Here is a 17,269-nt window from a genome sequence, read left to right on the forward strand (position 1 = left end):
AGGGAATGGCCTGGTGGCACTGCTGGCAAAGCAGCCTGGCGCCAGCTCTGAGCCGAAGTGCTGCAGGGTAGGAGGTGATGTGTGGGCACGAATGCCCAGTTTGGCAGAGGAGCAGCAGTGCCAGGGTGCCCTGGCTGTCCCTGCCTGGCCTGGCCTGCCTGCTGCTGTGCCCTCCTGGCTGTGGTGTGGAGCAAGTTCTGTCCACGGTCATCCTGTTCCACACTGGGAGCAGGGTTAATGGTGCTGCCTGGAAGTATTGTCACACCCTGTGGGCATGGGGGAAAGAGACTAGAAAATGGGAATTTTCTTTTGATAGATTGGTGTCTGACCATTTCTAAAATGGGCTTTGTTCTACTAAATTTAAGTGAATTCTTAGTGCTTTATTGACATGATCACAGGATGGCTACTGTTGCCTCTTCTTTTCTCAACTCTGTTTTATTTTCTTTCCCTTCTAATATCTAATGAAGATCTAAGGTTATATTGGAAAAACAGACTAGTCATGCAAGAATTTGTACCAGCTTTATAATCTGTGTCTCACGGTTGCAATCTTCTCCACTGTGTTACTTTAACCCTTAAAATCCTTCTTCCAGAGTGGTTGTGTTACCTGTGTTCAGTGTTGAAAAAGGGAAGATTGTGCTGGATCCCCTTGGAACTGCTGATGTGCGCACACTATGCAGTACCTGCCAATTGAGGCCAGGCCAGAGTGCTGTCTTGCCCTTTGAATCCAGCTAAAAGAACTACCCCTGGGTGGTTTCCCTTTATAAAAGAATCCTGAAAGTCAGCTTCCCTTAATTGGCAGAAATGTATATATATGCAACAACTTTAAATATAATCTGCTTTTAATTTTGGGAAGCTGGTTATCTTTTGACACCCTGACAAGCTGTTTGAAACTCACTAAATCTTTTAAAATCTCATGTTAAAATAAAAGGGAATAGCATTTTATTTTAGGACTGGCTTGAAAGGTTGCAATTTAAGAGCTGAGTAGAGGATAATTTTGGCTTTTAACTTTGTTAGCAATTTCTGAGATTCACGTGAAGCAAGTGGCCTTTTCAATAAGTTGTTTTAAATAGAAAATAAATGAAAACAATAATTTGGGAATTGAAAATGTGGGAGTTTTATATATAAGTAAATAAGGAAGGAAATATTTGTACTCTGTTTTAGTTCTGGCATATCACAGAATGGCCTGGATTGGAAGGGACCTTAAATCCATCCAGTCCCACCCCCTGCCATGGCAGGGGTACCTTCCACTATTCCAGGGTGCCCCAATGTCCAACCTGGCCTTGCATACTTCCGGGGATCCAGGGGCAGCCACAGCTTCTCTGGGCACCCTGTGCCAGGGCCTGCCCACCCTCCCAGGGAGGAATTCCCTCCCAATATCCCATCTAACCCTACTCTGAAGCCATTCCCTTTTATTGTGTTGCTTCATGCTCTTGTAAATATATACCCTTAAATCTTGAGGTTGTCAATGTATTTCATACTTGTGGTGGTGACTTTTGTTATTAGACTGTTCCAGAAGGAATAAAGAAAGGCTCATGTCAGCCGTGTTGGGGTTTTATAATCTCCTGGCTGTTTGAAGCTCACAGCATTGGTGGTACATCATCTCTCACCCATCTGAAAATCTGGAGTTCTTAACCCCTGTTAAAGTAATGAGTTGTGTTCCCCACAGCTGGGCAGGGGATACCTTTGGGTTGATACTCAGAGCTGGCCTGTACTTGGACAGAAGCTTTTTTGCTGTGTCCCAGTACAGAAGTAGCATATTTTTATCTTAAAATGTTATGTGGCACTCTTGGTTGTATTATTTAAGATGATGGAAGGGTGTTACATAGGGGGGAGCGTTTGAACAAAGTCGAGTGTCTTGGTGTGGTTGCTTGGGCAGGCTGGCAGCTGTGCTTGGGCTGAATTTAGCTGTGAAGGTGTAGAGTGCCTGGGTGGGGAAAACTTCCTGGGCAAGATACAGTGTATGGGGATGGTTAACAGGCTCTCCAGCTGTTGGGATTTCTGAGCAGTTAAAAATAAGCTGTTAAATAAGTGGAGCCTCCTGGGACCGCATCAGGCAGAGATTTTGGTGCAGCCCTTACCCTGCTTGGTGTGGGGGGCTCCATGGGACTCACTGTCAGCTGTCACTTGTCAAGTGCTGGTGGAGGTTTTTTAGTCTCATCTGAGAGAGGCTATTTTTATTTTGGCATTTGGCCACATGGACACTTTTTCATACAGGTTTTTGGGAAGCCTCTGAAACAGCACCTATCATCTGCTTTCTGGTCATCTCTTGCTGCCTGCAAATCCCTGACCCTGAGGCCCTGCCATTTTCTAAACTACGTCCTAGCTGTTCTCTCAGTGTTTCTCAGATGCGGAGAGATCCAAGGATAACAATGTGGATTCCAAAACCTACTGTTGTGTAGGAACTGTGGTACTGGAAGCTGGCCCAAAAAGTGAGGGAGAAATCCAAAATTTACTCCTCTGATTATATGCAGGCATTACTTTCATGCTTTGTGAATGCCTTCTGGAGGAATTGCTCTAGCTGTGCAAAGTGGCCTTTGCTTTTCATAGTTAACCAATGGCATTGTTAGCATCTGAAACCCAAATTCTTTGCTCCTGCAGCAGATGCAGCCCCACAGGCTATGAAATGTTGAAGCGTTTTACGAAGCGCTGCCTGGCTTTGAATTCCAACCAGGGCATATCCAGCCAGGTCATCGCTCCGAGTTGTTTACGGTCCCAGGAGCTGTGGCAGCTCGCTGTGTATTTACAGGGCTTTCTGCTGCTTTCTGTTTAACTCCTACACGCACACAAATCAAAGCTTTTGCTCAGGCTTTGAAAGCATCGGAGCTTGGGAAATAGCTGCAGCCCTGTAAAGACATGCTGAATTCACCTCTCTAGAGAATTCTGGCATGCTGAAACACCTGTACAAATGGAAATAAGGACCAAAGTGTGATTTCCCAGCCCTTCCTCTCTGCACGAACCCCTCTGCCCCAATGCCATGTGGTCGCTGTACTCAGAGGTAGCTGCACGTAGCATTAACTGTCAGCCATATTTCACAAAGGTTTTGTTTTAGAGACTCAGGTTGGCTTAGGAACCTTTCCAGTGGCTGATGGATGCTGTGTGATGCTGAAGGCAGCCCCTGCTGTCCCCCCATGCAGGTGACCTGATGAAGAGCGCCTCGGGGGAGTTTGCAGATGACCCCTGCTCGTCGGTGAAGCGCGGGAACATGGTGCGGGCGGCGCGCGCCCTGCTCTCCGCCGTCACCCGCCTGCTCATCCTGGCTGACATGGCCGACGTCTACAAGCTGCTCGTGCAGCTCAAAGTTGTAAGTGTGGGGCTCTGCTGTGCCTGGCACGCCGGGGCTGCTCTGTCAGCTGCCCACTCCGTGTGACCCCATGGAGTGTGCACTGGCAGCAGCTTCCTTCCGCAGTGGCGGGGTCTGGGGGTTTTCCTTCTCAGCAGAATGTGGGGAGGGTCTGGGGGTTTTTGCTCTCAGCAGAATGTGCAGTGGGCGTGTGTCACTCACTTTTATACTCACTGTCAGTAGCTTTTGACATTGAGCTGCACTCAGTTCTGAACTTTTAGTACAAAAACTAACTGAGCCCTGGTCTGCAGCTGCAGGTGAGAGCCAGCCCTTTCATCTTACAGAATTTGGCTTCCTTATAACCAGTACTCCTTTGCAGCTGCTAGGGATGAGTAGCTTCAGTGGGCTAAATAAAAATGAAAGTGGACTGTTTGAGGAAGCCTTTCCTTCCCATGGGCAACAGGGTGGGCGAGTGGTTTGTGCAGAATTTGAAGTGAAATGACATTGGGTACTGGGTCTTCTTTTGCAAACGAGCTTTGAGGACTCTCCTTGTGCCCTTTGGCCACTGCTCTGGCCCTGCCAGGGCCCTTGACTCCTTCATGCTCTTTCAGATTTGTGTTCTTGACTGTTTCTGGTAGCTGCTGACTATGAAATAGTAGCTAAGCACTGTATCCTATTAGCCTTTAAAGTGTCTCTCTTGAAAAAATAACAGGGGGCAGAGGAAGATTGCTTTCTCTGACTGCCATGAAATACATTCTGAACTACTTCCTGACCTGTGGACTGTATTGCTTGGAAAAATATGTGAATATATATATTCCTTTAGGTGGAAGATGGTATCTTGAAACTAAGAAATGCCGGCACAGAGCAGGATTTGGGTATCCAGTACAAAGCCCTCAAACCAGAAGTGGACAAGCTTAACATCATGGCAGCCAAAAGGCAACAGGTATAGTATGGCCATTGTCTTCTGTATATTAATTCTTGGTTTTTTTTTCCAAAATACCTTGTTGCTCTTAGAAAGTGCCTGTTCTGTTAATGCTTTATTTTTTTACATTATTGCTGAGTACTTTATATTGTGCTCTCCCATGCTAAGGAAGTGTGAGCTTGCCTGGTAAACAAGGAAAGTGTGCTTGGCTGTAGAGTGCTGCTTCTGATGGAATTTGTTCATAGTAGCATTTGTAAATGTCAGTGTTTTAGTGCTTTAATGGCATGCTGCTGCCCAAGAGCTGCACTTGAGGACAGGAGCTGAGATGTGTCCCAGTCCTGGGGCACTCTCCACTAGACCCTGTTGCTGTTGTGGTTCATGCAGATGGACTGAACATGTCCATGTGCACAGGGAGCAAAATCCATGGCTGGGCACAGCTACAACTTCTGAGGAAGTGAGTGATGCTGCTCACTGGTCTTGCACTGAAATGCCCATTGGAGGAGGGGTTGAAATTCCTGTTTGTTGTGGGTATGTTCTGTGTTTGGATAGCTTGTGCTTAGCCTTAAATTGTGTGTGAAATTTGTTTTGTTGAACAGCACTGGTGTGACTCATTCTTGAGTAGTTAAGTTTTCAGAAGAAAGCAGAGGTGTGGGCAGTTTAAGTTATCAGAAATAGCATAATTCTTTTAGAGCATTTTTTGCCTCTTTGTTCTGTAGATATGTACAAACCAGAACTGCTTATGCACCTCTGACACTGCTTGGGGTTTTTTTTTGCACAGATTTGTTTTAGAAAATAAGCTGGGTACAGTCAAAAAGGGATTGCCAGTTGGTTATGTATCTCAAATCTGACTGTAGTAAATGGGAGTAGGGTTGTGATGGCAATGCAACAAATGCTCTAAAACTGCTTTGTGATGGATTGTTCCATACAATGGGAAGTGGTTGTACAAAATCTGTAAATCTCTGTGCCTGCTTGGAGTGCCCTCCCAGCTCAGTGTGTACCTTCCAGAGGTCACCTATTGCCCATTCATTTTAGAGAGTCTGACAGAATTTTTTTCCCTTTTCTCAGTAAGGCAGTCCTTGTCTTCATTTTCACTGCCTCTTTGTTAGATTTAAGAGGTAATTTTGAAATGGTGCTGCTGCTAATAACTGTGGTTGTTCCTCCTTTTATAAACTTACTGCTTGTGCTGGACTCAGAGGCTTTATCTGATCATGGTGCTCTGTTCCAAAATAGAGGTGATGGTGCTTTAGAGAATTACAGCACACAGTGTTTGGGAAAAGACTTATGGACTTGCTCACTAATCTTGAATTAGTGGTAATTACAGTCATTGGATTAATTTTGTCTCATTGGAGGTGAACAAGAAGTTGAATGAGATGATATATTTGTTCTTCTGAAATTAAGTACCTGAGTCTCTTGAGGAGAGTAAATGCCATCTTCTAGGTGTGATTAAAGAAAACATTCTGGTTGTGAGCCTGGGAGTTTAAATTAAAGATGATCTTGCTTCTCATCTGCAAGTGCAAGACAAGACAGCTTCTAAAATGCTGGTCCAATGCTGCAGAGGAACAAAAATCCAACGTCAGATTTTGAATTGTGGTGTTGTGAATCGCCCTGCGGTGTTGTTGTTTTTTGGCTTTATGAAGCTGTCGTGTTTTGCAATTAGTTGAGCCCTTAAGGATAGGAATACTCAGCAGACAGATTTGAGCAGATTTGAGGCAAAGAACCTGCCTGTCCTTTGAAGATGCGGGGAGACAGTGCATGGATGTTGAACGTGGGCAATGCTCTCAAATGCTTTTTTTCCCCTTTAATTTTCCTAACAGGAGCTGAAAGATGTGGGTCACCGCGATCAGATGGCGGCAGCCAGAGGAATCCTGCAGAAGAACGTGCCCATCCTGTACACGGCGTCCCAGGCCTGCCTGCAGCACCCCGACGTGGCTGCCTACAAGGCCAACAGGGACCTGATCTACAAGCAGCTGCAGCAGGCGGTCAGCGGCATCTCCAACGCCGCCCAGGCCACCGCCTCGGACGACGCTGCCCAGCAGCAGGGCGGGGGCGGAGAGCTGGCCTACGCCCTCAACAACTTCGATGTGAGTCGGAGCCTTGCTGGGCAAAACCCCTCCTGTTCCTTCGCCTGCTCTGTTAGCCACAGCTTGCTTCTATTGGTATTGCCTGGAAGATCATTTTCTACTGAAGTGCAGCAAGTTGTAGGCAAAGTAGGCTTTTTTAAAAAAGCCATTTTCCAAACGAGGGTTGATGGAATATAGAAAGTTACATATGTGGTTCTTGGTGATGGAAGGCTGTCAAGTTAAACTAGCTCTGAAATAGCAGCCTACTGCTACATTAGATGGTTTGTTTGAAATTGATTATTTCATAATATATTTATGTAATGTATTCTTGGAGGTGACAGAAGTGATTTATTAAAAGTGAATCATGTATTTGGGATTGCTGAAACTACCTCTTGAGAGGAACATGAAGTGGGAAGTTTTAATATGATCTTTGGTTGGAAATGAAGTCATTTCATACTGATAGGTTGTACTGATCTGTCATGTTCTTTATCTTGCATTCAGCACGTTGCTGAGGACAGCCATGCATTTTTACTGAGATCGCTTTCCTTTTGAAGCCAGAATTCGGTGTCTACCTGGTTCAGCCTCTGAATTTTAAACACTGTAGCACTAACTTACTCTAGAACTTTATTTAATATTGCAAAGCCGTCACTGAAAAGACATTTAATAGTTGTGATTTTGCCAGATTTTGCTCACTTTCTCCTTTTTGCTCTTACCACTCTCATTACTCCCTTTCTGCCATGTGTATTTTGCCAGGATAAAGTTCTGATTGAGTTCTCCCTGTGTCTGATGGGAAGCCTTTCCCTGTGATCTCTTGAGTAACAAGAGGATGTCATGGCAGTCTTGATCTTTGTGACTGATTTCAGTTTTGAGTTTGCCTTTCTGAAATTCCATCAGATGCTCAGTAAGCCTTCAAAGTATGCCTCAGGTTAGCCCCAATGGGCTGCAGGTTCTCACAGGTGTCTGTGGGAGGGGAAGGCAGCCCTGCAGCAGCAGCACCGTGTCAGGGGCTGGCAGTGAAGGAGCAATTCAGTGCAAATTGGTGGAATGGCTTGTACAGCTCAAGACAGCTAATGGGATTTCTGATGAATAACCCTATTTTACTATACAAACTCTCCTTACTATATAAACAGCAAACTACAAACTCTCTCTCTTTACTATATACAGCTGCAGACTACTTTTTTAGTGTTGCAGTTCACATGAAGCTTTTTGAGCTTTTAATTCCACTTTGTGAGGCTCTCTAATAGCAGCAGTGCCTGATCAGCAGGCCAGCTTCATGATAGCTTTGTCTCATCCCTGCCAAAGGAGGCTGACAAAACAAATGTGTTGAGGTTCTTGGCAGATGTTATCCTTGCACTTCATTTCCTGCTACTGCTTGAGTGTTATTACACTCCCGTAATAGAGGCTTTGAGCACACATGCCCTCAGATACTCCAGTGATGGTAAAATATGAAATGGCTACCAGATGATAACAAGCTGATTGTTATCTCTTTTTTGGTGATGCAGTTCTGGAGTGGTAGCACACTACCATTGTATTAGCCAATGGCTAAAAGTTTCAGGAAGGAGGAGGAGGGAATGTGTTGGAGACCACATGCCATGTTCTCATCCTGCTGTGATGGCTGTGTGGTTACTCTGTAGGGATATGAAATGTGCTGGCTGGCAGAAGGAGGTGGTTGTGACATGGCTGCTGAGGTTAGTTTGAACACAAACTGGCTGAAAAAATTCCCATGTCAAAAAGCTTTGGATCTTCTTTTAGAATTAAAAAATTCTGCCCCTGAACTAACTGAGCCTAACCCTAAACAAACAACCAGACCATGAAATGGCCAAATTATTTTTCTTTATTAAATGACAAACCTGTTTAAACAAATCACCTGAAAGGACTCAAAGGTGATAAATACTGTGCAGTTTCTTCCTGGGGAGCTTCCATGGCTGGTGGTGTTGGTCCCTTGAGAGCAGATGCATCAGTGCTGCTGTTTCAGCCCTGAGTCTCTTGGTATGAGCTGTGCTTGCTAACACTGTGGCAAGAGAAACCTGTGGTAATTTTCTGCCATGAAGAAATTGATTTCTGTGTGGTTTGAAACCTTTATGTTGATGTTGCACTTAAAGAATTTTCGAGAACACAGTTGTATTCACCTGCTTAATACTGAAGAGAAGAAAGACTGTGAAGTAGGGCAACAGAACACAATATATAGAGCTAATTTTGGATGTTTGTTTTCTTGTTCATGATGGGATAATTATATCTGACAAGTTAACTAGTGAAGGCCTGTCCAAATTGACATGTCATTAGGAAGAGTTCTGTACTTTGAACCTTATTTTTGCTGGCACATTTGATTTTTGCCATTCATGTAACAAGGCTTCCTATGGCCAAGTTTTGTTTAGCTGTCAAAGCAGTACAAGAAATGAGTAGCAATATAATCTGCTGGGAAACTTCTTAGTAATTTTACAGAATTACTCATGAAAATCCTCCTCAGTGCCAAAATAGTGTTGTTTGCCTCTTAATGCCTGATCAGGGGGTTGCTCTACGTGTTGGTTGTGTGCATGACTTAACAGTAATACACTGCTTTGATGCCTTAGAGTGGCTACCCCGAACAGAGGCAAGACAAGATTAAGAGAATAAAAGTGGCTATTTGTTGAAGGCCTTCAATACATACACCTTGGGCAGTCAAAAGCCTCAGAGTGTGGCTGCACCCAAGATAGATGATGGTCATGAATTTTTCAGGAAATTATAAGTTTGGTCCATTTACATATCAGGGATTAATCCTCCAATTACAGTTTCAGGTAGTGAAGTAATTTACTCCCAAGTTTGCCCCCCCCCCCAATTCACTGTTATTTATATCTCTTGTGGCCTGAGACAGTGAGATGTCCTTGAGTTTCAGGCCCAGAGAGGAACTGTCTGACCAAAATGTGAAGACAGTAGCTAACACTGTATAAAGAGTTTAAGAGTTATACACTAAAGCACTACAGGATTTGAAAAATATAAAAGCTGAATCCTAAGGCATCACTTGGGCTGGTGACTGATTTGCAGAACTTTCTCTCTTTCTAGAAACAAATCATTGTGGACCCCTCGACGTTCAGCGAGGAGCGGTTCCGGCCGTCCCTGGAGGAGAGGCTGGAGAGCATCATCAGCGGGGCAGCCCTGATGGCCGACTCGTCCTGCACGCGCGACGACCGCCGCGAGCGCATCGTGGCCGAGTGCAACGCTGTGCGCCAGGCCCTGCAGGACCTGCTCTCCGCGTACATGGGCAACGTGAGTACCCCGCTCTGCTGGCTCCCTTCAGGGGTGTAACTCCATGGGGTCAGCTAAAACACGGAATTAAAGCCATGTTTCTCAAAGCTGGTTTGTTTTCCTGTAGTTGGCACTGGTGAGGGCACACCCTGAGTGCTGTGTCCAGTTCTGGCCCCTCAGTTTGGGAAGGACGTTGAGAGGCTCGACTGCGTCCAGAGGAGGCAACAAGGCTGGAGGGGGGCTGGGAGCACAAACCCTGTGAGGAACAACTGAGGGAGCTGGGGGTGTTTAGCCTGGAGAAAACAAGACTCAGGGCTGCCCTTATCACTCTGCACAGCTCCTGAAAGGTGCCTGTGCTCAGCTCCTGAAAGGTGCCTGTGCTCAGCTGGGGCTGGTCTCTTTCTCCAGGCAGCACTGACAGAACCAGAGGACACAGTCTTCAACTGAGTCAAGGGAAATTCAGGTTTGATATTAGGAAAAAGTTTTCACAGAAAGAGTGATAAAGTTCTGGGATGGCTGTCCGGGGAGGTGGTGGAGTCCCCATCCCTGGATGTGTTTAAAAAAAGCCCTGGATGTGGCACTGGGTGCCAGGGTTTAGTTGAGATGTTGGGGCTGGGTTGGACTCGATGATCTTGAAGGTCTCTTCGAAGCTGATGATTCTGTGAATTCTATTCTGTCCCAAAGAGAATTTGAACAATAACAAATGGTCCTGAAAGGTTTGTCATGAGGTGGGATGAAACCTTCTTAAATCACCAATGATACTTACCTTAACACTGATCTCCAGTCTTCTAAACAAGTGTTGTCATCATAAAGAGTTAATCCCGTGGCACTACTTCTATTTCACTTTTATGACTGTTGACAGGGTTTTGTAGAGAAATTCAAACCTCGGTTTACATAAGGTAACTGGGCTTATGCAAAAAGTTCTACTTCACTTCTTTTGTCTCTTGGAAACTTTAACTGTGTCGTCTTTGTAGCTGAAAGCATGAATTGTCAGAATCAAGTTGATGATTGTTGCTACTCAGTTTGAGTAGAAGTGATGTATGAAGTTAAATATGTAGTAAAAAATCTGAGAGCAGTTTGGTGTAAATACTGGGCTCGGAGCAGTTCTTTTCCAGTGTTTAGGCACTGAATGTGCCCACAGTGTCTGAAGCCTGAGTGTTTCCACAGTTGTGGTAAGTGTCATGTCATGCGGATGAGCTTCTGCATTTGAGGGCATCATGGTGTAATATTGGACTTCCTTCCCCTCCACTGCCCCTTTGCTCTTGTTCCAGTGGGTTTTAAGCTGAAGAACTTGATGTGTTGAGAGGTGAGATCAGGATATCATAAGATTATAGATGAGACTATATATAATCGTTTAACTTCAATACTGTTAAAGCTGATTTCAGAAATAAAGTTGCAGAAATGGCAATAACTTAAGCGAACTTAGTGGCTTGTAGTGCTGTGGCAAGTAAAATTGTCTGAAGACATCTTTATTGGGGGACTTGAGGTCTTATTTGTGCTTTTGAACTCGTTTGAGGTGCAACTGAGTTCAGAGATACTTTTTTTTAAGCAGTAACACTTATTTAGGAACCTTGCTGCACTAGATACTTTATCTTCAAATCCTTTGGCCAAAGTGATTTCAACATAGAGCAAAACTGGTCCAGGGGCTGCCATGTGTGGGTTGGGGTGGTGGAATTTAGAGAACAGATGCAGTGTGTGGTAGAGAGAAAGGAAAACAAGTATTTCTGTTTACCAAAGAGAAGGGCAAAGTAATTGAACAAAACTGAAAGGCAAGTCTGATGTAGCCTGCGGGCTGAGCTAGGTATTCATGTAGTCTATCTTAATTGCTTGTGAAAGTAGCTTGTGCTCAGCATTGACATTTCGTAGAACTTCAGACTGCAGCTGGGAAGCAAAGCATGAAGTTGTGCCACTCAAAACTCCTTTGAGCAGGGTGTTTTATGAGTCTGTGAAGCATCAGCAATAATCCCTCAAATGTGCTGCTGGATTGGATGGAGCCCTGTCAGCACGATTCTGAATGGAGCAGCCACCAAAGAGTAATTAAACATGTGCAGGAGGTAAATGCTCGGTCTTACGTGGAGGAGTTGGTGGCGTTTGTCTCATTGAAAGTTGGTCAGATAGCCATGTGAGAGTGCAGAGCTTTGACTTCCTCTCACAGCAATGCCTGTCCTCCTCAGCCATGTGCTTTTGTCTCTGATAGGCAAGTTAAAGTAATCATGCTGAGATGGGAAGAATGTATTCCCTCTGTTATCTCCTTTGGCACATTGTGAAATTAGTGGAGCATACTGCATTTTTTAAAGTCACTGTTATGTTATGATTGTAGACAGTGTAGTTGGGGAAATGAGATTAGAAATTCAGTGAAATGGAGTGGAAAAAGCAATTGATAAATTATGGTGAAAATGTGGGATGGTGTGTAAAAATCCATACTGTAAACCCCTCTGTGATTAAGCTGAAGAATGACTAATAGTTGGGAATCTAAACAGTGAAAATGGTTTGATACATCTGCAGGAAGAGTAGGGATGTGCTGACTTAGAGTAGTGGCAGAGGAAATGTCATTTCATGTATATGTATGATATACCCACAGCTCCTGGGATGCTTTCCTCCAGTCTTCCTTTGAAGGAGGAAGTGAATTGGGCATTAAATCTGTTAATTGCACAGCACTTGCAGAGCATCGTAAATCCTATCCAAGTGCTAGAGTAAGAGGTATTTATTGGCCAAGTGTAAAAATTCAGAGAAGATTGGATGAGGAATAGACTGGAAAGGCTGAAGCACAGGACTGTCTTGAGACAGATTTCCTTTTTAACTTTAAATGCCTTCTCTTCGGTGACTTCCTCTAGCTTTTGGGCTTTCTTTTGATCTCTGGCAATAACAAGAGTTTTCTACACAGTTTATAATTCAAAGTTTAGTGTTTTGGACCCAGAGTTTAACTGGTTTTCTGTGCCTGTCCTTGAAGATCTGGAAGCATTGGCAGCTGTGTTATGGAGTGTGGCAGAAGTTTTTAGCTGAATAACGGGTTTTCGCTATAAACTGAATTGTAGGATCTCTTGACCCCCACTGCATCTGCTGGCAAGGTGATGAATCCTGTGATTATGCCCTTAAAAGAAGGGCAGGATTTGCTTTTTCAGTAGTTTGTTACAGAAGTTTGAATCCCCTTTTTCTTAGATTGGTATGTGTATGATTTCCTTTTTCATCTAGTACAACTTCTCTTGCCATTTTCAAGAGCAGCTTGGTCAGACTAAATCTTGCCCATTAAGGCCATCATTGTGTCAGACAGTGGTCAGTAGTGGGTCCTGCAAGCAGAAGGACAGGAACAAGGGAGCTGCTTAATTTATCTTCCCCCAAGTATCCCCCCAGTGTTGGCAGTGTGCAGCTCAGGCACTTCTGACCTTCTGGACTGCTCTTGAAAATGGCAAGAGAAGTCGTGGCTAGTGGCAGGGGTCTGTTTCTGTGGGTGGTGAGATAGGCTTTCATTACCTGCATCCACCGAATGTCATTGGCCACTTCATGACCCAGGCGCTTGGTTTATAAGCTACATTCTTTGAAATCCCAACTCTTCATCCCTTAATTGTAGCATCTGATTCTCTGGCTTTTCCCCCTCCTCTCCCACTTTGCCTGGGGAGAGCTGTTTTCCATTATGGGTTTTGCTCACTTCTCACAATTCCAACAGAAAATAGTTTCCCTTTTTAAACTTGTATTGCAGATCCCTCCTGGATTGAAATAGCACGGATGCCCATTTGCATTTAGGTTTTATTACTTGGAGTAAGCTTGATTCTTGCTGTTGGTGCTGAATGGCAGAGCTGGGAGGGGAAGGCCTAAATTCATTATTGATTCTGAGTAGCTTTGTGAAAGCAGAGTAGTCCAAGGTCTTGGTTCCGGGATCAACTGCCTGGAATGCAGTAAATTCACCACATCAGTTGTAGCTAAGTTTGTAATATAACTCGCAGATGGCAAGACCCAGATGTTTGTACAATCTGTGGCAGTCAGGCATTCTTGGTGTGTATTTTATTAATCAAACAAAGAAATTTCAAAGCATATTTGAGTTTAGTTGAGCATTGATTCCAGACTTAGGGCAAGAGGGTAGAGCAAAGCATCGAACTGAATGATGTTAAAATTAATAGTGCAATCAATGAAGAAGTTAGTAAGAAATATCAGAAAATACAATGGAAACAGTCTTTTGGGTCTAACTCCATGGTCTTGTGTGGGTGCATGTTGACCTGTTGCAGTTTGCTGCACATAAAAAGGATGAAGCTCTGTATTTTTTGACACTGCTACCAGTTTATCCTGGCATTGCCTTTGCACTGGCAGCTGGTGAGATTACTCTCCCACTGCAGGTACAGCCAACATCTCTGCTTTTCTGTTCTGTGCTATTCAGCTCTGCCTCAAAGTTAACATAACTCTAATAAAAACTACATGGATATCTAAACTACTGAAATGCATTAAAAAATGCCCAGTGGGCTGACAGCTAAAAAATTTCTCTATTTTAGAAAGAAAATGTGTCACTGGCACAGGAATCCACAAACTTGGTTGTGACAGGTATGTGCTCTGTGCTGTAACCCTCTGGGTGTCATTAGCACAGGACTTGGGCAGCTTGCCTTGCTGTCAGCTCTGTTACACATGGCAGGTGCTGGATTTGGTGCGTTTGAGGCCTTGCTTTGAAGGGATTTGGGGTTCAGCAGGGTAGAAAGCACAGGCCACGCCCTGGAAGTGTAACCAGCAGTTTCCAGTGTGCTCTCAGTGTGCCCTGAACTTGCAGAAGACATCAGTTACCTGACTGATGTGTAAGACTGGAAATAAAAGCTTCCTTCAGCCTTTGACAGTCGATTTTTACTGCCTGGGGCAGGAACCCTGAGGGCTGGGGGCAGTTGGGCTCCTTTCCATGGGCCAGCAGTGGTCGGAGGTGTCTGGCTCTGTTCCGTATGCACAGGGAAGTGCAGAGAGCTCTCATTTTCAGTCTATTCTGTACCCCATCAATTTCTAATGCATTCAGCTCCCCTTTCATGCACACACCAGTAACTCAGCCATGTACCAGCAGAAACATTGTCAGGAATTGTAGTTTGGCGAGTGCGGAATGCGGACCTGGAGCCCCATTGTGTACCACATGCTCTTGTACAATAAAATCCCTTGTTACTACATTTGGAAACGATAAATCATGTTACATAAAGTAGCCTGACAGGTCCCATTTCAATGGGAATTTTAATGCTTTCATATTAACATTCTGACTGTGTCCTTGACTGTCTGGATTGCATTAGAGGTGCTTGGCAGCAAATGGAGAAAAGCCATTGGGAGCTGGTTCAGAGCAGGCATTCCAGGCACACATCACTTCAGGATGGCTTTTTATTTTCCCTGGTTTCCATCTTCACTTTGGCCTCAAGTGCTTGAGCACCACAGCAGGGTCTGTTTGGAAGTGGGGGTTGTGTTTCTGTTTGTTTTATGTTTTAACCTGACCTATGCTTCAAAATGAGGGGGGTGGTTGAGCCCAGGCTGTGGCCCTGCTCTGCTCAGGGAACTCTGGCAGGGCAGCGTGGTTTGGATCTCGGGGTCTCCAGAGGAGGTCCCAACACTGCTGGATTTGGACCTGGTGGACCCATAACTTGTTAAATGCTTGGTTTGCACCCTTGTGTCTGTGTTCAGTGCAGTTAGGGGAATGTAATACTCCACACAAGTGCTGTTTGCTCAACCTTAATTGCACTATTTTGCTTTTCTTTCCTAAGCTTCTCTGAACATCTCTGATGCTTGGAAAGTGATTGGGCAGGAAAGTGCCTGGCTTATCTGTTCAATATCTGCAGGGAGAAATCATTTATCTTCAGAACTACCAGCAAAGGATATTTCTACTCCTGACACACTTGCAATTTACAGAATGGAGATGTGTTTTCATGATGAATTTGCCTATTAATAATGTTGATCCACAGCTTTGTATTCCTATCAAGGATCCAAGCTTGGAAAGGAACATGTGAATTTTCACATGACTCTGAAATTCATTTATAGCAAGTATCTATATACTGAAAGGGCTCTTGCATAGCCCTTTTAATGAAAGCATCTGTTTCTGTGGGGATAGATGTGAATTAAAATGGCACACTGATCTGTGTTGATGATAAAGATGCTGATAAAAATTCTGCCTTGAGATAATCTACACTTTCTTTTTTAATATTGTTTGTCAGTTTAAAATGCCTGAATGCTGACGTGATGGATGTGGTTAGAAAGCCTGGATGGGTTTTCCTGTCATGGACTTTGCTGCTCAGTAGAGAGCTATGCTGTTATGCTGGGCCCTAATTTCCATAGACATTATTGCTTTGACAAAAATGCTGCTTTTAAAAACAGAACATTTCTGAAGTGATAGGAGTTTTAAGTTTAATGCTTATAGGCTGCCATAGAGTAAATATTTCAGCATCATTGGAGTAAAGCCAGATGAAGATGGTGATAATTTCACACTGTGTCTGTCAGGCATTTTTGGGCTACAGAATCAAGCTTCCAGGTATTCACCCAATACCATCCTGGTTTGGGACTTAGTGTGGGGTTTTCAGGAGATGTTCTAGCACCTTCTGTTTCTTGGGGAGTAATAAAAGCACTTACGGAATTTAAGCGAAGTTCTTAAGAGTCCAGCTCATGCAAAGTTCCGTACACCTTGTGATCTTTGGGTTTTGAAGCTCTTCAGGGTCTTCCCTGTCACCCCCAGTGGTTTCCCTGAGCTTGTCCCAATGTTGGTGTGGAATTGCTGGTTTAGAGACCCCAAACAACTTGGGGTGCCCAGCCCTAGAGGGGGGGGAGGGCAGCACATCTGGGCTGCAGCTGTGTGCTGTGGGTGGGGGCACAGGCCAGTGCAGCCACTGATGCCAGTGGCACAGCTTGCAAGTCCTGAGTGCTTTTCCAGACCCAAGACAGTTTTTGTGCTGTGCAGATGCATCTCTTAAAGAAGCATATGGCTGGCTGAGTGCCTCCTGAGAGAATCCCAGCAAAGCCCAGCACTCACACCTCAGGTCTGATTGCAGTAGGAGCCTAGGAGTCTCTTGAAGTCTTAAATCACTGCTGTGCTCCATCCACTGCCTTCAGCCTTTGCTGCTTGTTTGGTGCAGAGCTGCCAGCGAGAACTCTCTTAAACTGAATAGATTTGACAGCAGCTGGGACTTGTTCTGAACTGCCTTGTACAGCAGAACTCACCCTTGCAGCCTTTCCACGCTTTGCAGCATTTTTGTTACAGACTCTTAATGTATGTAAAAGAAGGAAGGTGGCTGCCCTCACTTACAGTGCTCACTGCAGCCAGCTGTGCAGCAGAGCTGAGCTCTAGTGCTGGCTCTGAGCAGGAATTTAATCCTGGGGATACTTTAAGTGGCAGTGAAGGCTCCCATCCTACCTGGTCCCTCCTTCCCCCCCTCACCCTTTGCTTTTGTGTTGGTGAAACCCCTGGGTTTTCCTTTCTTGTCAGGCATGTGTCTATCTCCAATGTTAACACATTCTGATCTTCTGATAATGCATTATAAATCTCAACCTTTCTTAATCTCATGTTGATCAAATAATATTTAAGATTGATGCAGGGAAAACCTGCAATAAAAATGTGTACACACTTGTTTGTGATATGGAGCTTGGCATTTTGCAGTATTTTACTTTCCTTGAACTCTAAGTGGTTTTACATAAATACACTAATGCTGTGCATAGATTCTGCCTTAACATTGTGGTTTATGGCTTAATTCATTTGAATTCTCCTGTTTTGTAGGAAAATATTTGAACTTTATCTGTCTACATAAGATCAAATATGTAGTCACCCCTAATGCAACTCCATTTGGTGATACTTGA

The 17,269-nt window shown here is 44.4% G+C and overlaps 1 protein-coding gene across 1 annotated transcript in view; it reads left to right on the forward strand.

Moving 5' to 3' along the window:
• Nucleotides 1-17,269, forward strand: part of CTNNA1 (catenin alpha 1) — a 116,684-nt gene that overhangs the window by 22,378 nt on the left and 77,037 nt on the right. The window contains 4 exon segments of the mRNA XM_030957794.1: nucleotides 3,135-3,301; nucleotides 4,104-4,223; nucleotides 6,017-6,283; nucleotides 9,302-9,505. Of these exon segments, the coding sequence (XP_030813654.1) occupies nucleotides 3,135-3,301; nucleotides 4,104-4,223; nucleotides 6,017-6,283; nucleotides 9,302-9,505 (758 nt within the window).

This window comes from Camarhynchus parvulus, chromosome 13, assembly GCF_901933205.1.
Source record: "Camarhynchus parvulus chromosome 13, STF_HiC, whole genome shotgun sequence".
Classification (NCBI taxonomy): Eukaryota; Metazoa; Chordata; class Aves; order Passeriformes; family Thraupidae; genus Camarhynchus; species Camarhynchus parvulus.